Source organism: Zalophus californianus, chromosome 8, assembly GCF_009762305.2.
Source record: "Zalophus californianus isolate mZalCal1 chromosome 8, mZalCal1.pri.v2, whole genome shotgun sequence".
Lineage (NCBI taxonomy): Eukaryota > Metazoa > Chordata > Mammalia > Carnivora > Otariidae > Zalophus > Zalophus californianus.
Genome location: NC_045602.1, coordinates 25,886,577 through 25,914,441, shown reverse-complemented (window position 1 = coordinate 25,914,441; position 27,865 = coordinate 25,886,577). Strand labels below are relative to the sequence as shown.

The window sequence follows — 27,865 nt, the reverse complement described above, 5'->3', positions numbered from 1 at the left end:
TACCAAAGGATAAATGTGCTGTATTAACATGAATCCTAATGACAAATGCACTGCAGTAGTAAGCACATCATAGGTACATAGAATATTCTCTATATAGTCTGAACATAGATATAAAATAAGTTATACTTGTTTCTATTTTCCATCACAGTAGGAGTACAGCATACAAAGTGATTGGTTCAGTGGCCACAAAGCAAGCCAAGGGAGAGACCGTGAAAGAGGGCGTAGGGCACCGAGAATGGCTGGGGTATGCCAAGGATGCTGCCGAGTCGCCGGGGCTCCTGCCAGGGACCAGACCTCAGACCCCCCACGCTAGCCTTCTGAGAATTGGCATGAGGTCCCATGAGATGAGAGCCAGTGGCTGCATTTGAGCTGGGATGATTCAGGTGCCAAGAGCCTCTAGCAGGCCAGCCCACTCTCCTGGTGGCACTGTTGGACTTCTGTGATTTTAGGACCGTGGGCTGCGTAGCCAGACGGCATGGTTTGCTTCTGTGATGGGACAGATGGCCAGACTGATGGTGCACCAAGTGCCGGCTGGCCCTCCTCCCTCAGCAGCCCACCCTGGGAGGCTGAGGTGTGCCCCGCATGCTCGGCTTGCTCCCTGTGGTGCGGTGGCAGCTAGCAATGCTGGGATCCTGCACGCGTGGCCACAGCAGAAGGAAGTGTCTGAGGCCCTGGGTCTGAATCCTCTGTCCACTGCATGTGACCTCTGTGACTTTGGGAAGGTCATCTCAACTCCTCTGAGTCTCAAGCTCCTTATCCGCAAAGTGGGGGGGGGGGGAACTGAGGCTTACCTCCTAGGGGGGTGGTGACGGCCAAATGGGATAATGTATGTGAAGTGCCCCCCACAGCTCCCAGCACATGGGAGGGGCTGGATCAATGGCAGGAGGGGCTGAGCATCAGGGCTGGGTGGGAAAAACACAAACCTCACAAACTCTGTGGAACAAAGCCACTTGGACTGGCTTTTTGAGTTGAGGACTTCGGGCAATTTCTTTGCCTTCTTTCCTGCCAATTTGTTCTTTTCTCTCTGGATCTGGGATTCTTTGCCATGAAGTAGGGGTAGGGTTCAAAGACTGGTCTGCGCTGGGAGACGGAGTCTGAGCCTGGGGAAGCACAGCGCTCAGGGTCATGTCTCTTCAAGTCCGGGACCCGGCCGAGATGCTTCCTTCTACATCTACTTCCTTCCCCCTCCCCTGCCCCCTGCAGAAGCCCCTTCCCTTGCATCTCTCAGCCCTGGAGCACTGCTTCCCATGGGGAAGCCAAAGAGGGGGAGACAGCACTGAAAACAATGCAGTGCCGATTAAGCAAGAAGCCTCTTCCATCTGCTCCGAGCCTGGGAATGTGGAGGCGGGTGGGCCACCTGTGGGCGAGCGAACTGCCTCTGTGGGAGAAGGCAGGTCTGGGTGGTGGGAGATGGGAGGGAAAGAGGCATGGAGATCTGGGCTTGAACCGGAGGTCTTGGGAGCACTCCTGTGCTTCTACCAATGCCGAGAACTTGGAGATGTGTCCGAAGACCAGCCCGGAAGCCTGGGGGTCCCTGCGCCTCTCAGCTGCGGTGCAGTTCTCAAGATCTGCGTGTGCGAGTGTGTGCGTGTGTGTGTGTGTGTGTGTGTGTGTGTGTGTGTGTGTGTGTCTGTATGTGCATCTCCTCCTCTCCCATCTCCTCGAACCCCTGCCTGCCCTGAACCTCCTCCGTCCATCACTCAGCCACTTTCCTCTTGGATGGGGGCAGCAGGTGGGCGGGCAGCTCATTGGGCAGCTCATGCCCCTCCAGCTTGACCTTGATGAGGTGGTTGGCCAGTGCAAACTCCTCGTCATCCAGCATGCCATCCTTGTCAATGTCAGCCAGCTTCCAGATCTTGCCCAGCACGCTGTTGGGCAGCTTGGAACGCACCATCTCCTTTTTGGCATTGGCACCTGTGATCTTGCCGTCCACCGGAGACAGGGTGTAGAAGATCTCGTCGTACATGGGCTTGTCCCTGGCCACCACCCACTCGGCGTCATCGATGCCCTCCCCGGCGCCCTCCCCGTAGCCGTGCCCGAAGGGGCCGTGCAGAGTGCCCTCAAACGCTCCACCCTTCACCATCTGGACGGGCCGCTGCGTCTCCTCCTGCCGCACCAGCACCATGAGCTGGGCGATGTCGTGGGCCAGCATGTCATCCACCACCTCCAGCAGCTTGCTTTTCAGGGGCTGGAATTTGCTAAAGTCCTGGGCCTGCAGCTGGTCCTGGGGAGAGGGAGAGAAAAGAAAGTGGGGGTAGAAGACCAGGGAAGGAGAGCTTTCCCCTTGCTGGGGATGCTGCCTTCTGCGAATGCTGGAATGTTCCCAGCTCTGGAGGCTAAAAAGCCGATCACAAAATAATGAAATACTGGAAGTTGTGAGAGAGGAGGAGGAAAAAGGCACACTGGCTCTGGGTGGAATTTTGCAGGAGAGAACGGGTGCAGGGGCTGGGGAAGAAAAGGAAATTGAACAAATACTGGTTTGCTCCATTTATCTGGATTCCCTTTAATGCTCTAGAAAACAATTAAATGTCTCTTTTGCTAGTTTTAGCTACTGAAGGGTGATTCCTGAAATGCTTTGTTCTCTGAGACCAGGGCGTGTGTGCCTCTCTCTGCTTTATCCAGGGTTGTTCCTGGGCACAGGAGAAGCCTCAGGGACAAGCACATCGGGTTCACAGCAGAAAAATTCAGAAAACACCTACAGCTGCATTTCAAGAGCGAGTGTTAGCTTGTGCATTTCTCACCTCCCTTCCAAGGCAGGGCCGATCCTGGGAGGGGAGTGGGGGCTGGAGGGCGGGGGTGTGCAGGGCAGGAGCAGAAAGCCCTTCCTCCTGCCACCCGGGCATAACCCCCTAAGGTCCCAGACCATCCACAGCTAGGTGTGTTTGGTGGGCTCCCAAACAGGCATCCTAATGTCTTCCAGGGGGCGCAGTGGGTAACCCCATCACCCCACACATGCCCCGCCAGGACGGCCATTTATGTGACTGGTTCAGCGTCCCTAACAACAGATCCTAACGTGGGACTGGCAAACAGATGAGAAGGTGAAATCATTTATAATGCGAAAGGATTCCTCACATTAGAAATGGGGTTGGATGGGCCCTTTCAAATGTTATCTTCCCAAATGCTGGCTTGCAGATCGTGACACTCTTAACAGAAAGAGAGGCTAAAAGTGGGAAATACTGTAAGCCACAGCTGAGGGCAAACCTGAATTATGTTAAAGTGATTCTGAAATCAGTAACTGGCTCCTGGTAAGTGGTTACGGGAATGAATGGATACATGGACAAATGTGTACTTTGAATGTCTATTTGTTTTCTCTTTCTTTTAGCACATAGGAAACTAAAAATGGCAATTTGGAAATATACTGATGTTCTGAACCCCCAGTCTTACACTGAGAAATGAGTTCCCAAGCCCAAGATCAAAATCAGCAATAGGAGCACAAACAATATTACTACTACATCTATTGCTATTCTTAAAAAATTCCCTGCTTCTTAGAAACCTTTTCTTCTTAAATACTTATAGATCCATGAGCTGTTGCAAAGATTGTGCACACAGGTAGGTCCCTGGTGTTCATCAGTCAGCTTCCCCCAGGGGTGCTGCCTTACCTAACTGGACACTGCATTTTAAGAGCACAGTCTGTGCCAGGCTCTGTGCTAAGCACCTTGCAAACATTATCGCACGGATGTTCATAACATCTATAAAGCTGGGTGCTTCTGGAGCCTCAGACTACAGAAGAAGAGATAGAGGTTCAGAGAGGATCCAGTTAGTATGGTGTGGTGGTTTCCTGGTTGGACCGTGGGGACAGCTCTTGGATCTTCTACTAGCAGCCTGTGTGAACACCACTCTCAGAAAACTGCCAGCAATTAGTTACAAAGGTTAATTACCTTTGTAAACCTCGGTTTGCTCATCTGTAAAAGGAGGATGGAAAGGTCTCCCTCAGAGGACTGCTTTGGGGAATAACATGAGAAACCAGGTGTTACGGCCCCTGGCCCAAGACAGAGGCCCACGGTATACCCCTAAGATGGAAAGCACCTGTGCAGACGTCTGCTTCTCCATGGCTTGTGTCCCAAATTGCTCCCAAGGAGGAGCTCAGGGGTAAACGTAAGCACTTGAGGGTCTGGAGACCCTCCCATTTCACATGGCCTCCTGGGGACTCCAAGCCTGTGGTGGCCATGATGGCGGGGGCGGTCCTACACTGGAGGTATCAGTCATGGATCCCCCTGCCTCACTGGGAGCACTGGGGCTTTGTGTTCTCCCCGGGCCCAGATACGACACCTGCTGGGGTACTGGCAGTCCAGCGGGGAGGGCAGACCTGGGGCCATCTCCTTGCCTTCAAATCCGGGTCAGCTTCTATCTGGGGCATCCAAGACCGGCCTTCTCCATTGTCAGGCCGCTCAACCAGCTCGCATGACATTGTCCCTTGCCCTGGAGCCCCAGAAGCCCAGTTACCTGCATCCTCTTCAGGTTGGGAAAGTCCCCAGGGGAGATCTGGTGCTCCCGCTCGATGCGGCCATAAATCTCAGCCAGGTTGTTTACCAGCTCCTTCTTCTTATTCTCCTTTCCGAACACCGATGGCATCTCCTTCTTCAGGGAGCTGATGATGTACGCGTGAACCTGACACACAGGGGCAGAGAGAAAAACCTCGGATCCATTCCTTCCCTCCAGGGTGTGGCTCTCACCCATGTCTTCCCACAAATCCCTCCTGCCGCTACTTCTGCAATCATTCCTATCTCACCCCCTCGCCCTCGCTTGTCGCTTCCAGCGGGGAGCTGTTTTCCTAGATCACGAGGGAAGAGCGAGATACGGGGAGGTTAAGGTCAAGGCAGTACTAGGGATGGTAACACTGCTGATGGGGTTGGTGAGGAGGAAGATGACGACGACAGCTAATACTTCCAGAGCACTCTGAGGATGCCAGGCACTGAGTGCCTTATTTTACTTTGTCCTTCCACCCTTTCATTGTAGAGCCACGGAGACAGGCACAGAGAGACCTCCCAGGGCTGGGACCCACAGTTCGAGAACCGTGCAGGAGGGCTCCAACCTGGCCACCTGACACCAGGGCCTGTGACCACAACCACCAGGCTATCCTGCCCCCGGCTGCCCGAGTGGGCACAGCTGGTGGTGCCCACGAAGCAGGGGCTCGAGGACGTTGTCAGGGGGGCAGGCGATGGCTCAGGGTTGTGGGTGGCGACCCTCCACTCTCACGGCTGGCCCTCCCACCCCCGACCCGCCCATCTCCCCGGGGGACAGCCTCACCTTGGCCAGCCTGGCTCTCTTGATGAGGTCGTTGAGCTTGCGCAGGGCAGCATTTCGGGGCAGACTCTGAATATCTCTGAACAGGTCCTGCTCCTCGGCCTCGAAGAGCTTCCGGTTGTCGGGGATGAGAAGGGGGTGGGACCAGAAGGAGCCGATGTAGACCCGGATCACCTCCGGGGTGTTCACGATCTTGCCCAGGGACCACATGAGGGCCCCGTACACCCGCATCAGCTGCTGCGTCTCGATCTGGTCCGCCTTGTTCAGCACCACCCGCATCTTGTCCTCATGGTTCTTGAGGGCCTTGATGACCTCAGAGAACTCATCCGAGATGTCCAGCTTGTGGGCATCAAAGAGCAGGATGATGCGGTCCACCCGCTCGGCGAACCACTCCAGGACAGCCGCGAAGTCGTACCCTGTGGCAGAGGGATGGTCAGGAGGGGGGGCGCCTTGGGGCACAGGGAAGGGTTTGGGCAGAGGCAGCCAGGCGCCGTGCACAGAACACGGTCTTGGGGAGTCAGAGCTGGGTTCCAATCCCTGCGCCTCCACATGCTCGCTATTTGACCTTGAACATGTTACTCAGTGTCTCCGAGCCAGTGTTCCCTCACCTATAGACGGGCACACTAATAGCGCCGAATTCACGGAATTCTACGGACCAGATACACTCGGAGCCCAGCACGTAACATCATTATTCCCATGCAGTCTTCTTCTTCAGGCGGTGGGGCCCTCACCATTCAGGGACGGGGCTCAGGAAAGTGCTTCGGGGCCAGGCTGTGCCCAGCAACAAGGTAGGGGCTCGGTCAGTGCCACTGAGAGACTGTGGCACCGTGACTCAGCCAAGACCACCCTGCTTGTAGGAGGCAGCCGCTGGGGCACGGTACCCAGCTCTCCAACCCCAAGTTCAGTGCTTGCTCCGGCTGGCAAGACGTTCACCCCCACAGCCCCCTGTGAGATAGGCAGGGTGAGGAGTTCCACTCCCACTTTCCAGAGGAGGAAACAGCTTCAGAGATGGGGTAACAGTCAAATAGCCACTGAGGGGCAGGGGCCAGGACTGGATGGGGCCACCTGGGCCCTGGGCTCCCTGCAGGCCAGAGGGCAGCTGTCTTGCACCTGGCCACCTCCCTGCCCTGCCCTCCCCTCCCCTCAGCCCAGGCCCAGCTGGCCTCTCCCACAGAATCCAGGAGGTCTGGGCCTTCCTGCTTCAGGTGAGCCTGCAGCCTGCACCTCCTACCCTGCTCCCCCCTGCCCCTCCCTCCCAGGCCCGGCTATTTTACTCTTCCCTTCAGCCCAGCCAGGTGGAGGGCTGCTCTCACCTCCCAAAGGCAGTCCCTCAGAGCTGTGGGCAGGAGGGGGGCCAGAGGGCTCAGAGACCCAGTACAGCCCCATTCCCTTGCCCCAAGCCCCACGCTGGGAAGCAGGCCACAGCTTCGCTGCTCTGGAGCCCAGACCCAGCAGGCCTGCCCTCCATGGTAGCTGGGGAGGGCAGCTGGGCTCATTCCCCAGTCTGACGTGACAGGACGGTGGCTGTGGTGTGCAGGCCGCAGGCGGGGCGGCCCCGAGAGCATGCTGCTGCCCCTGTAGGCAGCCCAGAACAGCCCCTCCTAACTGGCTGGGCGGCCGGAGCCTGGCACTTTACCGACAAGGAAGGGGAGGCTCAGAGAGTGCACACGGCCATGTGGTGGGAGGGGGCAGAACCAGGATCAGAGCTCATGTCCCCCCCATCCCGAGTCAGGCCCTCTTACCACCCCTCCACGGGCTCAGGAAAGCAAAGAGGCCAGAGGAGCTGTGGAGACAAGAGGCTCCCCCCAACTCCAACTCTCTCCACTCCCTGATGGCACCAGCCATGCAAGAAGGGGCTCAGCCGCCAAGGCTTCAGGGGGAGTAGGGGCAATTCGGGGTGGGAGGGGCAAAAGCAACACTGCCCCCTGCCCTTTCCTGTCCCCTTGGCTGGGGGATGTGCCCCCTCAGTGCTCTCAGTATGTGCTCTGAAGGGGTCACCTGAGGAGCACTGGCCTGGGAAGCCCACTTTGGGGTTCTGGTCAGCCGTTAACTAGCTGTGTGTTCTTGGGCAAATAGCCTTCTGTCTCTGGTCCCTGGTCTCTTTGCCTGTCAAAGCAGGGGGGTTGGACTGGAAGATCACTGAGCTTCTCTCCTCCCTGCTTCTAAGACTAGAGGTGGAAGGCGGAGAGCACAGCAGGATGGAAGTTGGGAACATACAAGGAAGCCGTTGCAGGACAGGGAGAAAGGAGGCTAGGGGGGTGCTCTGTCTTCAACACCTTGGGGTGCCTGTGTGAAGTCTGCTCTGGGGACTGAGGACAGGCGGACAATTCTGGGAAGCTTTTCGGGGACTTTATAAGCCCAGAGGCCTCCCATTCACCTTCCCGCTTTCGTGAATTCTGCATGCTCTGACAGGTGTTATCAAATCACAAAGTTAGCAGCACCAGGCGCCTTCTCCCCAGGTATGGCTGTGAGGAACCTGAGGATCCAGCAGTGAGGGCATGGGCTTCCTGTGGAGATCAGCCTCCTGCGCCCAGCTGTTCAAAACCTAGCAGACTCCAGGACGGGTCACTGTCTTGGGACTGGGCTTATGCACAACCAGGAATGGGAGCATCTGAAAGGCACGGGCTGGAAAAGGCATAGGACTAGGTCTCTCTTTTACTCTCTGTGTGGCCTTAGCAAATCTGAACCTCGGTTTTCTCAGCTGTAAAATGGGGAGAATAACACCTGACCAACAAGGGGTCAGTGGTAGAGCCCATGGCAATAGGATCTAAGAGTGGAGGGAGGGCTTGGATCAGTCTGGAGGCTCTGCCCTAACTTCCAGGGTGACAGGCCCCCTTCCCTGACGTGGTTTCTGGAATGGCTCTGAGACACCCCCAGCAGGAGCTCCCGAGCCCCTGCAGCAGCGCAAGGGCCCATGACATATGAACTCGTAGCCGGAGGGAGACTCAAGCCCTAAGAGAATGAGCGGCGAAGCTGGCCGTCCCGGAATCCCTGGGCTATGGGTAGCCAGTCTGCTGGCGCCCAGAGATCTGATCTGCAGGCATCAGGCCCAGAGACCAGGCAGCCTGCGGGATCTGAGGCTCTCCCCCCTAACCCCCAGGCTCCAGAGGACGGGAAAGAAAGCACTTCTAAGTAATGCCGGGCAGGAGGAAATCATTGAGACAAGTACAATAAGCAAGGCAACTCCTTAATCACCCACCGGCTTCCTGCAGTCTGCAGTGAAATACAAGAGAGCTGACAGCACATTTCTTTGTATGTTCAGCCACACCATCCATTTGAGCCTCCTAAGTGTCCGCATGCCAGGAGGTACACAGGGCACACACATCTTACAGGGCAGGGAGGGGACAGAGAGCTTAGGGGCTGGCCAAGCTCACACGGGCGGGACTGGAACCCAGACCCTTGCCTCCTGTCCACACTCCCTTCTTATTAGGCAGAGCCACGCGTGAGGCTGGAGCTCAGAGGACTGAGCGCATGAAAGGTCCCATTTCATCCCCAAAGATCTCTTTTGAGATTTAAAGACATCTTAGCAAAAAAATAAGAGTGCTTCAATTTTCAAAATGTGGGAAGGATTCAGATGACAAGGAGGAACAGATGTCACACTGTGTGCCTCCTAGAGGTAACCTTGACAGTGGCCGGACAGACGCCTCACAGGCCTCCAAAGACCACTAGGCTGCCGGCAAGCCCTTGTGACAGGTGTCAGGACCCGGCTGCTCCACCCCGGCGCGTGATGCCCACACAGCCACATGTGGACAGTGTAACTCTGGGGCCCAGACGTCCCTAAGTGCGGGCCCCGCCCTGGTCAGAGTCCAGGGACGGGCCAGGGACATGAGGCTGTAAGGACCAGCCCAGACCCTCCGAGGTCCCCCCAGGGTAACTGCAGATGAGAGTCTGCCCCCTTTCCACTCCCTGCACTCTTCCTGGGCAGGAGATGATAACGTGCTCAAAAGCCGCTACACTGGGAATCAGGAGACCCGAGTTCCCATTCCAGCTTTATGGCCTGGGCGTGGTTTTTACCTGCTGTGGCCCTGCTGAGCTCACCTGCACAGGAAGGGGTCCCCTTGGAGGGATGTGAGCTCCACGCCCAAGGGGTGGCTTTTCTAGGGTGGGGCCTGTGGGGATTTCCAGCTGAGAAGGAGCCAGGAAATGTGGTTCCCAAGTGTGAGGACACTCAGGCTTCCGGAGCCCTCCCACTTCAGCTGCATCCTTGCTTCTTCCCAGTAATGAGCCCGGGGCTGGGCACATCCCGTCACTTCCAGGAACTGGCTCCCTGCCCCTCTGCTGCCCGTCCCAGTGCATCTTTATCCAGAGACATGTGCTGGCCTGGGACCTCCTGGACTCAGGTTCCCGGATGTCCCCTGCTTCCTCTCTCCCCCTAACCGCCCCCCCCGCCCAGGCCTCGGCAGAGAGGCCACACCCTGAGAAAGACCACACTTTCCTGGCTCTCCAAGCCGGAGAGACCATACAAGAATAGGGAAAGAATGGAATGCGACAGGAGCTGAAGAGGGCAGAAGTCCCTGGAAGCAGGGCTGTGCACTGTACAACCGCAAGGGAGGCCATTCACATAGATCAGCCCTGCATTGTTTAACAGGCAGCCCTGGCTGGCAGGTAATGGGGAAAGAAGGGAGCTCACTGTGATCCAGGCCCAGAGCTGATGTCTGTGTTTCCATTACCATCTGTAGACCTCACAAGGTCATGTGATGGGTATCATTATCCCTTGTCACACAAGGGGACACAGGCTCAGGGAGAAAACGTGACCTGTTAGGACTCATCCTAATTCTAAAACCCATGGCTCAGGAACTCACAGTCCAGTGCTCTCAGAAACCCTAGAGGCCGGAGCCCTCTCTGGACCTACTTGTCAGGCTGCATGGCCTTGCATGATGTGACCCCCACCCCCGGCTCCCTCCTGACCCCCAGGCCGTTCAGACTGAGAAGCTGTGGCTCTCCTGAGCCTTCCTCGAGGAGACCCAGGCTGCCTGTGTGAAACAGTGAAGCTCCTTTAGGCCTAAACTCAGGGGAACCCCAGATGAAACTGGGGTGGCGGTGGGGAGGGGCTGGTAAGGAGGGAGGGAGTGTTTAGGGAAGCACATAGAAGCCAGACAGAGAGCTGCCCAAGCCTCCCCTCCACAGGGCTTGGACAGAGCACCGCGGGGCTCACGAAGGCCCAGAGGAGAGGGCAGGCGAGCCTCTCTTCCCAGGGCCGTGGGTTCTAGGTCTCCAGACAAGCTCCTCCTCAGCCCCTGCACCACCAGACAGCCCAGAGGTAGGGAGCCCAAGCCCAGCTCCCCAGACTCCCTCCATCGATATCTGCTGATTACACAGTGTGGTAACACGGGCCCCTCCTGCCTGGCTGCCTTCGTTAACCCCCTTGTCCCCGGTGTCGCCTCCTCAGCGAAATGGGGGGAGGCGGGGGAGGCAGGGCTTTCCTAGTGGGGCCTCGGCCCGGCCCTCGTCCCTCCTGCTGCTGAATGAAGTCCTGAGGCACCGGCTCTGTCTTTGCTGCAGGACAGACCAGGGTCCTCAGGCCCTGGAGGGGCCTCTCCTGCTGTCTTCCCCATCCACCTGCTGCCAGGCCTGGCTGCACCCACTCACACGGCCATGGTGGCCCCCATGGGGCCGAGCTCGGTGCACAAGGAGGCACATGGGCCTCCTTGGCACAGCCATGGGGGCACTGGCCTGTTGCCCGCAAGGCAGTGGGCTCTCCTCCCCGGGGCCCAGGAGCCTAGGGTTCAGCAGGTGCCGGCCCATGCAGGCCATGCCGTTGGAGGAGGGGGCTTCTGGGCCCCATCACGGTGGCCCAGACATGCCACAGGACAGATCTGGGCTGGCTGCAGAGCGCAGCGGGCCAAGGCCCATGCGGGAGGGCAGTAGACAGTCACCTAGGGCCACTGACCAGAGAAGCCTGCCAGTCCCAAGCCCTTCCTTCCCGGAGGCTGCCTTCTGCATGCAGACTTGGCTCCAGCCCAGCTCCTAGCTCCAGGCCTGGGGCGGGAGCAGCTTCCCTGCTTTGCTTGCCAGAGACACAGAAAGGGCAGGGGGCTACCCAGGGCACACAGCAGGCTGTGGCAGGAGAGGCTGGGGTGGGCGGCCAGGAGCCAACGTGAGTTTTGGACAGCATCACTGAGCATTCTAGAGCTAGAAAAGGCCCAGTGATGATGATCTGTTTACTTAGGTTTACTGAGCACTCACTATGTGCCCAGCAGGGCTTGCAGTGTGCCTGTATTTAATCCTCAAACAATCCTAGAAGGTAGATAGAATCAATTCCCCCTATTTTACGGGTGCATAACTGAGAACCCTGCCCAAGCTCGCTCAGCTAGGACGTGGCAGAGGTAGGCTTAGCTCACTGGCTGTCTGGCACCCGTGTTCCGTCTCCTCGCTGCCGCGCCCAGGGACGTCCCGGTGAGCAGTCTCCCCATATCTGTCCGGAGTGAACAGTTTTCAAAGTGCTGTTACATACCCAGCTCCCTACTCTCCCGCCCCAGAGCGTGCTCCCATCCTCACGTTCCCGGGCTGAAGGTCTCTGCAGGCATTCGCCCTCCCTGCAGACGGCAAGTTCCCCAGGCTGGGGACTATGGGAACTTCAGAAGAAAACCAGGGTCTGGCCCACAGTCGTGCCTCTCGCAGAATGAATAAACCCGATGAAGTAAGCCAGATGTTGATGTCTCCTTTTACAGATGAGAAGACAGAGGCCAGCTGTCTCCTGAGCGAGGCCCAAACTGTCCTCTGTCCCCTGCCTAGGACTGTCCCACATAGCACACGAAGCAGTGCCAGCTCATCAAGGTACACCAAGGATTGGGGGTCTAATAGGCTGGAAGCAAGGGAACATACCAGAAAGAACACAGCACAAGGCCAGAGCCAATCCTAGCCGGTGCCTCGCTTACCTCGGCTGATCCTCTGCTTCTCTCCAGAGAGGATGCCCGGAGTGTCGATGACGCTGATGCTCTCCAGCACGGGGTTGGGCAGCTGGGCACATACGAACCTGCACGGGGCGACAGCAAGCCCGCACTGTCCTCTCGTTGGTTCTCACGCACCGTCCCACGTCCCAGCCCTGGGACGGAGGTTCAGAAGCCTGGCTGCCTTCTCATGCAGACTCCCAGGCTCCGGGCCAGACTCAGCCCCAGCACTAGGCCCAGGAGCTGTATTTTGAGGAAGCTCCCTGGGTCATCCCGAGACAGCTGCAGTGCTCCACTTGTGAACCCCTGCTGCCAGGGACACTAACATGTCCAAACCTCAATCTCCGCCCCCAAGGAGCACAGCCTCGGGGTATGTGTGGAGGAACATGTGTGTGTGGAGGTACCACAGTATGGGGTGAAATGGGACCAGTGTTCTGAGGGAGGTCAGGGGAAGGACTCGGGAAATCCAAGGTGGAGAGATGGCTTCCCGGCATGGCTTCCTGGAGGAGGCACGGGAGCCTTCATGAATGGCTCGTGCCACCTAAGAACATTTATTTGGGCTTCCAGATGCCCTGCTATCAAGATAGCGGTCAAGCCTTGTTAAAGGAAGTATTTCTAGGATTGCATCCTGAAGTCTCAAAATACAAATTGGTAAACCTAACTTAGGTCCTTCTTACTTTAAGCCTTCTCTCTTAGATGCCAATTTTGGTGGAGACTCACAAGGTGTCTTATTCTCTCAGGTACACTGGGCCCCACTGCCCAGCGAGGTGACAGCAGAGATGCAGGGGAGGGGAGGAGGCCAGAGATGCAAGGAAGAGGGAATCAGGGGAGGCTGCCCAGAGGAGGCTGGAGTGGCCAGGGTGGGGCTGGGTAGGGAGGTGGGGGCCCCTCCAGCTTCCTCACGAGGGCCTTGAGAGATTCGGATTTTATACTGAGGGCAACAGAAACCCATTTATGCTGAGGAACATTTTAAGCAAAAGAATGACTCAGATAGGATGGTTGTTAGCAAGCCCAGTTCGGTTCATCAAGTATGTGTGGAGGGCTTGCCCCATGCCCGGTGCTGGACTAGGTAATGGGGTGGGAAAGCCCATGACAAAGCCCCTGTCCTATTGAGGACCATGGCTTCCATTATTCCCAAGGCCCAGCCTCATTCTGGTCCTTAGGCTCTATGGCCCATTCAAGTAGTATATGAAAAATTCCTCATTTTGCTGAAGCTGGCATGACCTGGGTTTCGGACCCTTGGTGACCAGGCGGTCAGGTGCACGGGGCTGGTGTCTGGGGCGGGGGCTGTGGCTGAGGTTTCCCCCAGGCTGAGCTCCTGGAGTAACAGGGGCAGGGGGCTGAGGGTGGGCCCCACTGAGGGTGACACCAGGTCACAGGAGCCAGAAAGAAAGGGGACAGAGCAGACTGGAGAGGGCCTGGCCGGGGCGGCGGGGGGAGGAGGAGGGCCAGGGAGCTGAGAGGGAGCAGGGGTCGAGAGGGACTGATAGCCAAGAGAGGCAGGGTAAGGAGAGGGAGGGAAGTGCCCACTGCCCCCGATCACTGAGACGTCAGGGTGACCTTCCCATGGGCGCTGTGACGGGGAAGCAGGGAGAAGTGAGGAGGTGAAGTCCGGAAACTTGGCTGCGAAGGGAAGTGAGAACGGGGAAGAGCTGGTAGGGTCCGCTCAGCTCTTGTGCCTCTGGAGAAAAGCTCAAGCCTCACAGCGCCCTGTCTTCTGCTCCCAGGGCTCCTGCAGCAAGCTGTATTCTTCCCTTCCTTTCTGCTTGTTGATTTGTTTTTTTTTTTTCCCCAGTTTTCTCTATATAAAATGTCCTTTCCCCCCACCTTTTCAGCATCATTGCACTCATCATTGAACACCCACGTCCAATGCCAACTTTTCCACAGAGGCTTCATCAGTCCTCTTGCCTTGGAGAAGGATATTTCTCTCACCCTATTTCACAGATGGGATAAGTGAGACACAGAGACGTTAGACAGTCTAAGATCCATGGTGCTCTTTGGTAGGACTTTGACCCAGGACCACCTGAGGCACAGCCCATCACCTTTGCCTCTACTCTAAACACCTCCTATTAGAGAAAGTAGTTCACACTGTTTGGGGGCAATACACACGCAAGCTTGTGGTATGGATCTGTAGCACAAGGGTGATCGGGGTCAGCCTGCATCCTGGTGAAGCAGAATAATAACGGGAAGGCAGGGTCAGCTTGCCACACACTCCCTACAGCTTTCATTCCTCAAACCGACCCAATGACCCTGGTGTCTGCAGGCTTACACTCGTCCCAGGGGAGGAGAGATGGCCTGTCCGAGGTCACACAGTGAGTGTAGTAGGAGAGGCAATACTCACACTCAGCGCTCCCGCCTTCAGCCCCGGGTTCCTTCCATCCAGTAAAGACAATGTCCAGGAACAGAGAGGAACCTTCCTCTACATCCTTCCAGTTGGATGCAAATCCCCTCTGTAGTACAGTTGACCCCCGAACAATAAGGGGTGAAGGGCGTCCATCCCCCCATCCCACCCCACACAGTGGAAAATTCGGGTATAAATGGACCCACGCAGTTCGCACCCGTGTTGTTCAACGGTCAACTGGATAGAAGAGAGCTTGGGACCGACACGGTACAGCCCTCTCTGCTTTTATTGGAGGGAAGTGCAGATTAGGGGGATGTGATTTAACTGGTGTATCCTTCCCGGCTCCACAATCAGGAAGAATGAGCCCAGATTCCTACATCCCTAATCAGTGGTGACTGACTCAGTTACATTCCCAGCAAGAAAGGGACAATCAAGAGACAAGGGTATGGAGAAGGCACTGAGCCTCCCAAGACCCCGTCCCTTCCTTCTCAAACTGCAAGACGAAGAGAAGAGAACACTTAGGATGAGTGTTTTCGGAGAACGCACCTGTTCAGGAAGGCATTGCCAAAGGCGTTCAGCTTCCTGAAAGGCTTCTTAGGATCCACCACCAGTGCGTTCCCAGGGATGATCCCCTCCACCTGTCCGTGCATCACAGCGATGAAGGAGTCAGTGGTCGGCTCGGGCCCAATCCTCATGCCTGGGAAGTCCTGTTCCAGGAGGTACCTGGCAGAAGGGACACAGCCATCAGGCAGGGGTTCCGTTCGCAGAGAAAAGCCGCACCCCTACCATGGGCAGGTGGTGATGTGAGTCACGGCAGAGGGCAGGTAGACAGCAATGACATTTCATGGCAGGGACAGATTTCCACGGATGGGGAATCCAAAGACCTCTGTGGAGGAAGTGGGACATTAGCTGAATTTAAAATATCTAATCTGTGCTTCTTGGTTTTTATCTTTTTCCCTCCCTGAAATCAGTAATTGGGGTGGGGGGGGGGAGAAGCAGGGTTTGGACTCGGCAATAAGCATGGGTTGAGACGGAATCCTGCAGAGTACAGTGGACTTTACAACCGAAGGTCCCTTGCTCAAGTACCTGCACAAAGTCAAGGTCAGAATGAGACCATCCATAGACTCTGCTGGCTTTCCATAGGTCCGTATTTCTTTATCTGGTCAGTCAGTCATTTAATATAAAATATAAAAACAGGGTGCCTGGGTGGCTCAGTTGGTTAAACAACTGCCTTCAGCTCAGGTCATGATCCTGGAGTCCCGGGATCGAGTCCCGCATCGGGCTCCTTGCTCGGCAGGGAGTCTGCTTCTTTCTCTGACCCTACCCCCTCTTGTGCCCTCTCTCAATCTCTCTCTCCCTCTCTCTCTCTCTCAAATAAGTAAAATAAAAATCTTTAAAAAAATAAAAATAAAATAAATAAAATAAAATATAAAAACAGCTCCCACATCATACAGTGTGAAGGGCACACTGTGAAAAGTCGGTCTCCATCCCATCTAAGACTGTTGGTCTCACCCTCTAGCGTCAAGACTAGGCTGTGGCTGGAGGTGGCAGGTGTCTCTTTCTGCTGTTCTCCCGGTCTGGGAAGGGAGAGCCCAAGGCCCCTGCTCCTCTCCACAGCCCCTTTTAGAAGTCAAGAGCAAACATGGTGAGCCCAAGAATGAAGAAAAGGAAGGTGGAAGCCTACCGGACCAGTGGTCCTCAGCCCTGGTGGTGCATTCGAGCTACCGTCCAGCTCTGGCTAATGGTGCCCAGATCCCACCCCCAAGGTCCTGCTCTGCTGGCTGGGGGGAGAGGGAGGACTGGCCACTGGTCCTTTCTAGGAACTCCCTGGTTGACTCTAAGGTGCAGCCCGGGTTGACAACCTGCTCTAGACCAACCTTCCCATTTCACTGATACAACCACTGACACTCAGTAGCACTTCCACCTGCCAGACATCACACTGGTCACTAGGAGAACTTTATCTTCTTCGGGTTTCACATCGGCCCTACAGGCAGGTACTGAGGGAACTGAGGCATAGTAGGGTTATGTGGCTGTCTCCAAGTTAAACAGCCAGTACCCAGGAGGTCATCCCTGGCCGCACTGGAGGGTTTTCAGTTGCCCTGGGAAGCCCCTCATCTTCCTCCAGGACGGCCCAAGAATCCTGGTGTGAGGGCAGGATTTTCTCCCATCAGAGGACCATTTTGACAGCTGGCCCTTGGGTTGTGATGAGAATAAATGACAACAGGAGCACACTTGGACAGCACGTCTGGCTTTCTCAAACACACCTTCGTTGGGGCCTCAGTGGCGAGGCAGGGAATCTCAGCAGGCAGGGGCCAGCGACCTGTTTCTCTAACCATGAGGGATATGCCCTTCAGAAGGGAACCTCACCCCCTTCCTCCATGACATGGAAGATTACAGTTCTGATTTATTAAGCACCTGTGATGTGCCAGGCACTGTTCTAGACTTTCCAGGGATTATCTCATTTCATCTTCATATCTTGGATGTGAGCACTATGATTCTTCTCATCAAATGGGTCTAATAAGGAAACCCACCTCATAGGGTGTTCCGAGGTTCATGTCAGCTACAGAACTTAAGCACTTAAACCAGTACCGGCCCCAAGGTACCCAGGCATTGTGAAAAGGAGGAGACAGAGGGCAAACAATGTGCCCCAGGATACGCAGTCAGTGAAGAGCAGAGCTAGGATTTGAACCTCAGCACTCGGACTTTGAGAATTCACGCTCCTAACCACTACATGCACTGTCTCCTTTCCTGCCTTCGGTCCCTGGACCAGGAAATGGGAAAGGGCTGAGTCCCACAGGGACCAGAAGGAGGGGTGGCACAGGAAGGCCACGGAGGAGTATGGTTTGGCAGGAGGCTGGCCAGGGGCCAGGCCTTGGGGGAAAGTTAGGCTTCGGTGCCCACAAACCCAGGAATGTATTCATCTCCATAAACACCCACTGCTGGGGTTCACAGCTCAGTCTCCAACGAGTGGGATGCAGCACCCAGAAGTGGTTGCTATGGGTGACCAGAGCAGGTCCAGGCCCACTGGCTCTCCAAGGCCCTTCTTGGAACCTGAAGCTGCCTTATGAGAGTCACGGTTGTGCCCGGGAAGCCCCGTGCATTCTTGCCTGTGCTGGGCAGTGGCAGTGGGGGGGGCACCTGTCCCACGTGTGCTTGGGTGAGAAGCCTTAGCAGGGCCCTCCCAGCAGAGCATGTGGTGGCTGTGAGTCTGAGCCTGGAGCAGGGTGCCGGATGTCATCAAAGGCCCCGGGGATAGCTGACACACAGATGGGTGGAAAGAAACAGGCTCGAGACACTCTCAGGAATGCCCAGCCTGCAGAGGGCCAAATGCAATGACGAAGTATCTTCCGGACATGGGCGCCTCAGATTCCAGCCCCAGGAGAGATGTGGTGTATCAGCCGATGAAAAAAGGGTGACGCTTCCCAGCACAACAGCGGCCACTTTCCAGGATGCTCCAGAGCCACAGCCTCAGACGGCCAAGCAAGGGCCTGGCGGCTGGGCCTGCTGTCCTGCTCTCTCAGCTAAACCCACGTGACCCCCAATTTGCTGACCACACATGGGCCTGAAGAAACACAGAAACCAGTGAAGCCACCAGCAGGTCCAGGGACATAGTCGGGCTAGGCAGAGAACCCAGGGCTGGGTAAATTCTCAGGGACATTTGGGTAGGGCTTGCAGCACTGAGTGCCCCCTTAACAAAGCCACCACTGTGTCCAGAAAGGAAAAAGCTATTGAGGGATCTCATGGCTGCTTCTCTATGGGGAGTGATACAGATTCCCTCTGTTGCCAGGCAAAAGCATTCCCACAGCAGTGTAAAAAAAGAAAAGTTAATTCAAGCCTGGGTGGGAATGGCTGAGATGGGGCCACACAAGAGTACAGAGGGACGGGCAGGCTGAGCACCCGCGGCGTGGCAGGTGTCCTTCCGGGACCTTCCCCCGAATGCCCTCACTTCATCGGTCCCAGAAGTGCCATGGGATGGCGGCCTTACTCCGTGCTGCAGGTGAGCAAACTGAGAGAGAGGCGGCCCCCCTCTGGGGCCAAAGAACAATATTCAGAGGGCCTAAGAGTGGAAAAGATTTTGGTACAGCTCCCCCGCCGGCCCCTGGCCACATCCAATGCAAAATTAATAAATACTACACCATAATATAGATGCCAGGAAGTCCCACGCAATTCTGATTTTTCCCATGAAGACAATTTTTCTTCACATCTTTTAAAGCAAATTATTTTCTAGCATTTTCCTCATTTTTTTGTGTGTCCTGCTTGGCTGGCAATCTAGGCATGTGGCCTGCTTTACTGGTGACCTAAGCATCTAGGGTAAAGGCAGGGAGCCAAGAATCTTAACCCAGTCTGCCTCCAAAGTATCCATGTCCGCAACAGCGGGGCCAGGCCTCGGGCTGTGGCTCTTACTTTGCATGTCTTTAGACTCTAAAGGCACAGGTCACTTTGTGCTCTGTGTTACAGGTATTTGTGTTGTACATCTGTATCTTTGGTCTCTCCAAGCCTTGGGTTCTTAGCTTTGAAACAGGATCAAAACAATAATACTGGGGCGTCTGGGTGGCTCAGTGGGTCGAGTGTCTGACTCTTGATTTTGGCTCAGGTCATGATCTCAGGGTCTTGGGATTGAGCCCATGTTGAGCTCCCTGCTCAGTGGGGAATCTGCTTGAGATTCCTTCACCGTCTCCCTCTGCCCCGCCCCCTGCTCCTGCACGTGTGTGCTCTCTCTCTCTCTCTCTCTCTCTCAAATAAAATCTTAAAAACAAAAACAATAATACTTACTCTGTTGGGTAATACTTGTGTCAGGAGGTTTTAGGGACACCAGAAAGCACCTCATAATCACAAAGTGACACAGGAGATGGGAGACCCTTGATGGCCATGCTGTGGGCTGAATCAGCTCTGCCACGGGACAAAGTGACCTCAGCCGGAGGAGCCCCGCAGCCCACTAGCCTCCCTTTCTTGTGCCCACCCTGCGACAGGCCGCCTGCCCAGTCCTCTAGCGACCCAGCACCGCCCACAGTCCCCTTCCCCACTCCTCTTCGGCCCTTGGAGGCAGAGGCAAGATCCTCCTCTCCCTCACTTCCCTCCCCTTTCCCTCCCCCAACTGTGGGCCGAGTTGGACAAGAGCTCCCCCCACCCTCTAAACCTCCGCTTAGAGAATCAGCTAGAAAGAGGAGAGTGAAGGATAAAGTCCCAAGCGCGGTGTCTGCAACATAACTGGTGCTGCATTGGTTCTTTCCCTTCCTAATCGGGAGAGAGCCCCTACGAGGCGGTTGTTGCTAGTCTCACGTCAGAGATGAGGAGGCTGGGGTTTGGACAGGTTAGGCCTTCCTGACAAGGTCTCTTGGCCAGTACTGGTAGAGCCAGGATTCAGCTAAGCCAGCCTGTGTTCTTTCCATGGCCTCGCCCCACTGTCAACGGGAACGGGATGGAGGCCTTTCTCCAGAGGTCCCCTCCTGCCAGTAAATGCTTCTCCTGATGACCTCCAAGACACTGGATGTTCAAGGCAGATCTGAAGCCAGACCTGAGGCAGGTGGACTCACTCCTCTGGCCTAGGGCTGTCTGCTCCCTTGAGTAACACTCAGGTCTTATAAGAGGTGGGCAGAGTCCCACCCACCCCCACTTAGGGACCGGTAGGACACAGCCCTGACAGAAGGGCGGCCACTGACCACAGCGGCAGGACTGGAGTGAGGTGTTGCAGGGACTGTGGCTGGCAGGACACACCCGGCAGAGGTCAGGGGGTCTACCTGGAACGGTGGCCCCTTTCCCTAGTCCTTTGGCCTTCTGGAGGATCATCTTTCACATGGTGGCGATGCTGTAAAGCCAGGGATGAGGCCCGGGCAGTGGGGACGTCAGGGTTGTGAGGAAAGATGGCATACCCCAGCCAAATGCTGAGTCACCTTTATGGGAGGACACAGAGAGCTCCCTGAGAAGTGTGGGAGGTCCAAAGGGCCCACGGAGGAGCCGCCCCCCGCCGCCTCAGCCCGTGCTCGTACTTTAGAGTCTGAGTCCCATTGTAGAAGGGCCTCAGGTCCTCACCACCAGTCCAGACCTCCCCGTGGAGGCCCAGGCAGCTTCGCTCTGGCAGCCTCAGGCCGCACACTCCAGCCCCTGGTCCTCTACTTGAGCTCTGCCTCGGCCAGGGCTCCCTCCCAGCCCACCAGAGTGCTCGGGCCAGCCCCAGGCTCTGGGACCGCCCGCCATGCACCTCGGTGACCAGGGGGCCACGTGTGCAAGGGAGTGGGGGTGGTGGGGGGCTGCGGGCCCGGGAGAAGAAGAATGAAGGGAGGCACACAGCAGAGGCTGAGGAGGGCTGCCAGGGCCAGAGGGACACAGAGCTACTGTACCCGAAGAGGCAGCCTGCGTGGAGGCAGCAGCCAACAGGCCAATTTATTGTTTATTTTATTACTCTGGGTTGCTGGGCCTTAGGCCAGGGAAGTTACTTCAGGCAGAGATCAGAGCACATGAATTAGTTATTAGAAGAATGTCCCTTTCTGCATGTTCTTCCTGAGATGAGAAATAGACGCTGTGGCAAGTACCTATAACTGAAAGTGGATGGGCACTCGGGAGGCAAAGGGCCAAGAGCCAGGAAATGAAGAGGTCTTTGTTTCCGAGGCAAACGTCCCTCACAGGTTCAGGCCAGGGACAGGAGTTGCTGCGAATCACTGTGCTCAAAGCAAGCAGCAGGGGCGGGAGAGGGCGGGAGGCACTCTGGGCTACCCCAAGCGGGGGCCTTCTTTGCTCTGGGGAAGGGGTGTTGTACCAACTCACCCTCTTGGAAAGCAACTCAGAAATAGGATTCTTAACATCCAAATTAAAAAGCAGAAAGATTTAAAAACAACGAAACGGCACAACCTTTGACCCAGTGATTTCACTTCTGGGAGTCTCTGAGAAAACAGTCCAACGTGTGGAAAAATATTATGCATAGAGGTATTCAGAGTGATTCTGCAATAGCAAAACATTAGAGATGACCTAAAGCATTCAAAACAAGTGGGCTGGTTAATGAAAAATTGCATACGCGTACAGCGAAATATCATGCGGCTCTTAAAAATAATGCTTACCAAGATTTTTAAAGTTACAGAAAAAAATGCTCCTTTTCTAAGTGAAATAAATTAGTGTACAGAATTACATTATGGCATGATCTCAATTGTGTTATAAAACAGCTAAAAACACTGGAAAGATATATATATATATATCTCATATATAAATATTGGTATCAATCCATCTATATACATGATATTTAAAATGGTTTCCCCTGAGTCGTGGGCTTATGGGTGATTTTTTTTTTTTCTTCTTCCTCAAATTTATTCTTGTCTACATTTTCCAGTGGGGGGGAAAAATAGCTGTTTAGTGGGTTTCATGAAAAGGAGGAATATATGTAATTTGGTTTTGGAGGGCTTCCCCAAGCTCCAACCCCTCTGCCCCGCTGGTGGACTCTCCCTCGAGTGGGGGATGGCTTTTGATGCTGGAGCTAAATTCAGTTACTACATGAGTGGGGAGGGAGACCTCTTGTATTTGGAGGATAAGAAAGCGAGGGATCTGCCTCTCCCAGGCTTCCTGTCTCCCTCAGATAAGGAAAAATCCATGGCAACTCGACTCTGCCACTCTCTTCGATCCAGTTAACAGCCAGCATGACTCAGGCAAAGCCAGGAGAGTGTCTCAGGCAAGAGGTACTTAAGTCTGCCTCTCTAGGATCCTGCCCCACTGGAGGCACTCGTCTTTCCCCATCTTCCCTCCCATTCTGTAAACTACTTCCTGGGAGCCTCCAGGAGCTTCCACCCCTCACGAGGCCCCCAGGGAGCTAAGGCACAGTTGTAAGATCTGGTGCTACCGGAAGGAGAAGCTCTACATAATGTCCTGGAAGTTATAACCCAGGTGTGTCCAGAGGGCTAGGGAGGGCTCGTGCAAGGGCAACGAGCCATCTGTGAGTGGCCTGTGCTTCCCGTGGGGCACAAACCAGGTGAGCTGGAGGACAGGGATTACAAAGGAAACCTGGTACAGAACCTAGGGAGCTCCGGAAGTGCCTCTGGCAGCAACGGGTGCTTCACGAACCAAGGGAAATGGATTCGATCAGGGGTTCTCGGTCTGAGATTCCATGTCAGTTTGTGCATTTTTGTGTATATGGATGTGCATTTTCCTAAAGATAGGGCCACGGCTTTCGACAGATTTTCAAAGGATATATTAACCTTTTAAAAAGTTAAGAAAGCAATGGATCAGATCCATTGCTAAGAGCCCTTGTCATTCTAACATAAGATATCCAAAGCCAGTAGCTTCCCACCCCCCACCCCCGGAATCTAACTTCTTTAGAAATCACTCAGCCCCTCAAAGCCCCTGAGCCCAAGGCTGTCCACCCCACGAAGGCAACGCCGGTCTGGTGTTCTGTTCAGACATGACATGTTAGCAGGGTGCAAGCCCTGCTCCCAGAATGCTTGGGTACAAGCTTAGTGTCAGAGAAAATTAGTATCTACAAAATTAGTAACCAGACTGTTAACTTTTCTGCTCTCTTTGCCAAACAAAGCACAGTGCTTTGCATGTTGTAGGTGCTCAGCTAACTGGAATGGAAACGAGATTTGATCTGAATGGAAACAAGAGCACCCTGCTCTGAAACCTCCCGTAGGAGATGAGCACCACTGATTTTGGGGGGCCGCTGCCGCCGTGGCCACACTACTGGAGTCTGACTCAACAGAGGGCCACAGAGCACCTGCAATAGCTTGGCAATGACTGTAAATGAGGCCAAAGGAAACCCCCAAGCCTGGCTTTGGGGGTTGTGTGGACTGAAGACTGGAGAGAGGCCTGTCCTGGAAAGATAGGAAAGATGGTCGTCACTCTGGTGGACAATGTACGGACCTCTCTGAGTGCAGGGTAGACAAGCTGACTCCCTGAGGTTCCCTCCGGCCCTAGGATTCTGTAATTCAAGGGAATAGATGACTCACTCTCAGCGCCACGGGCATTTAGCCAAGCATCTCCTCCCATGCATCTCAGCATCCCAGGTGGGCCTCCTACTCAGTTACATGGCTTTGGACGGTCACTTAACCCCTCGACACCTGCCAAGTCAAGGGGCTGGATGAGACCCACCCACCCATGTCCCTTCCACCTCTAAAAGACGTTAATGTTATTACTGAGCCATTAAGATCAAAAAAGGGAAAAGAAAAAAAGCATTCTGCTTCTGACACTGCTTCTGGCCAGTCTCCAAGAGATCTATGTAGGAACTCTGCTCAGAGAAGGAAACTGATAAAAAGAAGGACCAGTGGCACTGCCCCAGCAGGGGCTACAGAATCCCCAGCCCACCTCCTCAGCTGCAAAAGCCCCCACGTGAGTGGCTGAGCCCTTTAAAAGGCAAGGGAGGTGGTCCTGGCCATGAAGGGCTTGCCCCTAAAAAGTGAGGGTGTGAGGCACCCCCAACCAGCATAAGGTGCTCTTGTGACCAGGAGTTTTCTCACTGGGACTCCTGGGCCTCAGTTTCATCATCCACAAAATGGGGAGAATACGGATGGCCCTGAACTTCTTCAAACCGACCTCTGGAGCCAAGGGCTAAGTCCAGCAGCGAGGCACTAGGTAGGAAGGGGTGGGGGACCAGCAGTGAAATGGGGGGGGGGGTGAGGTAAGCTTTGGACACACACACAGCAGAATGTCTTCAGCGCCCTCCACGGAAGGCTTCCCGTTTGTCCCCAGGCAGGAGGGGCCCCCAGGGAGTGAACGGAGGCCCTAGGCGCTGGGCGGCGGGGGGGGGCTGCCAGGGCCCCGGGGCCGGCTCACCTGATGAAGGTGGTCTTCCCAGTGGAGTACTGGCCCACCAGCAGGACCATAGGCTTGTTGTCGAAATCGGCATCCTCCAGGGCGGGCGAGTGAAACTCGTGGAAGCGGTAATGCTCTTCCAGGGGCAGCAGCTTGGTCTTGTAGAGTTTCTTGAGCCCCTCGCTCACGGTCTGGAAGACCTCGGGGTCCTTCCGCCGGCGGTCATCGGAACCCAGCCAGCTGAACATCGCGGCCGCCGCTCACCCCCCGCGCGCAGCCCCGCGGCCGGCGCCCTCGGCTCCCCGGGGTTAGAGGCCGCGCAGGGCCCGCCCGCCGCTCCGAGCCGCGCCGCCGCCTCACGCGAGCGCCGGGCTCGGCCGCACCATGGCCGGGCGCGCGGCGCGGGGAGGGGGGAGAGGGGGTCCCTGGGGCGGCGGGAACGCGCCCGGCCCGAGCTCCTGGGGCCCAGCCCAGCGCCCGCTGCCAGCAGCGGCCAAGGCGGGGTGGGGAGGAGAAATAATCAGCGCGGGGCAGTAGGGCTGCGATCTCGGAAATTAAAGTCAAACCTGCAAAGAAACTGCCAGATGCCGGGGTGCGATGCCGGGTCCCCGACCTGCCCCCGTCCCCCCCGACCTCTCCAGCCCTGGCCCGGGTGCGGCGAGCGGATGCTGCAGCTCGGCTCCTGCGCGCCCGGCCCGCTCAGGAGGGGCGGCGGCGTCGCCCAGTCCGCGGACAGCTCAGCAGCCGCAGCCGCAGCCGCAGCCCGCAGCCCCAGGCGCCGGTTTAAATGCCAGCCGTGCAGGAAGCGGGCTCACGGAGGAAGTCCCCGAGTACTGGCAAGGCCAGCCCGGCCCGTCGGTCCCGGCGCCGAGAAGCTGAGCAGGGCGCCGCCATGTGTGTGGGCAGGCGCTCCGCGCGGGGGACCGGCGACCGCAGCCTGGGAAGGGAGGGATGCTGAGTCCTGTGGGAACGCTCCGGTATTTCGGTCCGGGCCTCTGGAGGTTTGATTTGGGAACAGCGCCCTCTCAGGGAGAGCTGTGAAGACAGAGCTGACCCGCTCCACCCTCTCCTTGCTTTTAAATAGCCTAGCCTTTCCTTTAGTTACCGAGGCCAATGCCTTAGGAAGACGGGTACTCTAGCATCTGGGAACATTTTCCTTGGGCCGTGGAAAGAAGAATCCGATACACAAAATGACCACAACTGTCACTACCCAAACTTTTTGCGAGATCTAGGGTGAAGTCAAAACAATTCCCATTCATTCATTCGTTCATTTGTCCATTCCTTCCAGTAAAACAAAACAAAACAAAACAAGCAAAACTCCCACAGGTGGTGAGTGGGTCTTATGGGGCAGACACAATTATGGTGACTGTGGATACACAGTTAATCACAAAGATGAGCACACACAGACTCTCCCTTGCAGGAGCTCCTTTCGGGGTGAGCTGTAAGGAGCAGCCATGCGCAGAGGGCCACGGGTGTGCAGGGGGAGGAGGCATTCTTTTTGTCTGTATAATCCGAGGAAGGCTTCCCAGAAAGCATGACCATGTCCTGGATCCTAAATGATGACTCCTCAGAGAAGCGGGGAGGACACCCCAGACCGTGTACAGGGCTTGGCAAAGGCTTGGGAGGATGGAAGAAGTCAGAGTAAACAGTTTCTATATCTACAGTATAGGGTTCAGGCGGGTGGAAGGGAGTGAGCGAGGCCAGTGCAAAAGGATTTGCTTGCCATAGCGGGAATCATATAGGAAATAAGGACCCAATAGTACTGGTATTACTAACAACTGTTAACATTAACTAAGCGCTCAGAATGTGAAAGGGGCTGGGCTAAGCTCTCATTGAGCATGTTCCATTCACCCTTCACGGCAGCTCTGAGGCAGAACATATTCTTTCCAGTGCTGCACCAAGGACAACAGGGTGGTAACAGTTGGCCACGTTAGGCAAAAGGGGTGGCATTGTCTGTAGGGAATTTAAACACAATAATAAAACCAACTCAAAGTCAATCTGCTTTATATTAGCACCATTCTAAACCATGCCAGTGATAAACTCCTCCCCACCAAGGCGGATGGGTCCCATGCACTGCCTTCCCCAGATGAGGACACAGTATGGGAATGGTCCAGGCTGGACTGCTGATGCTGGGAGCAGTCAGGGAGGGGCTGAACAGGCAAAAGAGGCTGGAGGCCAAAAGTGGCAATAGTTTCCGATCAGGAAACTATTAAAAAATTTACAAGACAGCGGCAGTTAGGATGGGGAAAAGGTGATATTCAAGAGACTTTTAATGGCATAGAATTGACAGATCCTGGTAAGCAATAAAAAAGAGGAAATGAAGGTAAGGCAGAGTCTGGGATGATTCTGAATTTTCTACTGCAGGAGACAAGATGGTTGGAGACACTGGTCTACCAGTCAGAGGAGTCAGGAAGAGGGCAGATTTAGCATTTAAAGATGAGGTGTTCAATTACTGGATCATAGGGTAGTTCTATTTTTAATTTTTTGAGGACCCACCATACTGTTTTCCACAGTGGCTGCACCAGTTTGCATTCCCACCAACAGTGCATGAGGGTTCCCTTTGCTCCACATCCTCTCCAACACTTGTTATTTCTTGTCTTTTCGATTCTTGCCATTCTGACAGGTGTAAGGTGGTAGCTCATTGTGGTTTTGATTTGCATTTCTCCATGATTAGTGATGCTGAGCATCTTTTCATGTGACTATACGTCTCATGGTGAGCACTGAGTAATGTGTAGAATTGTTGAATCATTATATTGTCCACCTGAAACTACTATAACCCTGTATGTTAATTATACTTCCACAACAAAAGAATAACAATGAAAATAAATATAGATGATGTGTTCAGTCTGAAACATGTGGTGGTGGAGAGAGCTGTGGGAGTTCCACGTGGAAGAGTATGGTGAAGCTGCAGGGATTTGGGTAGGGACTATCAGAGGTGGGTGCTGGCTAGAATCTCCTCACTTACAGCTCAAATCTCCTGACTCCCTCCTTGAACTCCAGAGCTGATTGCTTCTTTCTGAGCTCTTTGTACCCCTGTTGGAGTAACCACTTGGATTAATATTCACCCTTGGTATTGGGGCACCTGGGCGACTCAGTCAGTTAAGCGTCCAACTCTTGGTTTCAGCTCAGGTTATGATCTCAGGGTCCTGAGATCGAGCCCCACGTCGGGCTCTGCACTGGGCATGGAGCCTGCTTAAGATTCTCTCTCTCCCTCTCCCTCTGTCCCCCTCCCCCACCATGCGGGGGGAAAAAAATATATATATATACACATTTCACCCTTGGCGTTTATGTTAGCACTGGCATCTGAGCACAAGAGGTGACATTTGAAATAACAACTCACATGACCTGGGAACAGAGCAATCAGAACAGGCACCTGGCTTCCCAGGGGAGCGGGCCTAAGGCCCCATGCTGTGCTGGGTGTAGAGATACAAAAGAGAGTGAAAAGATATTACAGTACATAAAACCAATAAAACAGCCTCCAAAATACATAATTAATGCCTGTACATCTATAAGAAAAAGGAAAACATTCCAATAGAAAAAAATGTCAGAAGACACAAAAATTCCTCTTACAAAAGTGTTGACATGAATGTCCTCTAGACATAAGAAAAGATGTTAGACCTCAGTAGTAGTATCTGGAAATTGGGGAGGTCTGGGTCTGTCCAGG

General features: G+C 55.1%; 1 protein-coding gene across 1 annotated transcript; it reads right to left on the bottom strand.

Annotated features, from left to right (window-relative positions):
- Positions 1 to 25,140, bottom strand: EHD3 (EH domain containing 3). Its single transcript, XM_027623048.2, has 6 exons — positions 24,223 to 25,140; positions 15,022 to 15,198; positions 12,123 to 12,220; positions 5,248 to 5,660; positions 4,444 to 4,608; positions 1 to 2,224 (listed from the first exon to the last, which is right to left on the bottom strand). Exons 1-6 carry the CDS (start codon positions 24,447 to 24,449, stop codon positions 1,697 to 1,699), a joined length of 1,608 nt encoding a protein of 535 aa, XP_027478849.1. The 5' UTR covers positions 24,450 to 25,140; the 3' UTR covers positions 1 to 1,696.
- Between the last annotated feature and the right edge of the window lie 2,725 nt (positions 25,141 to 27,865).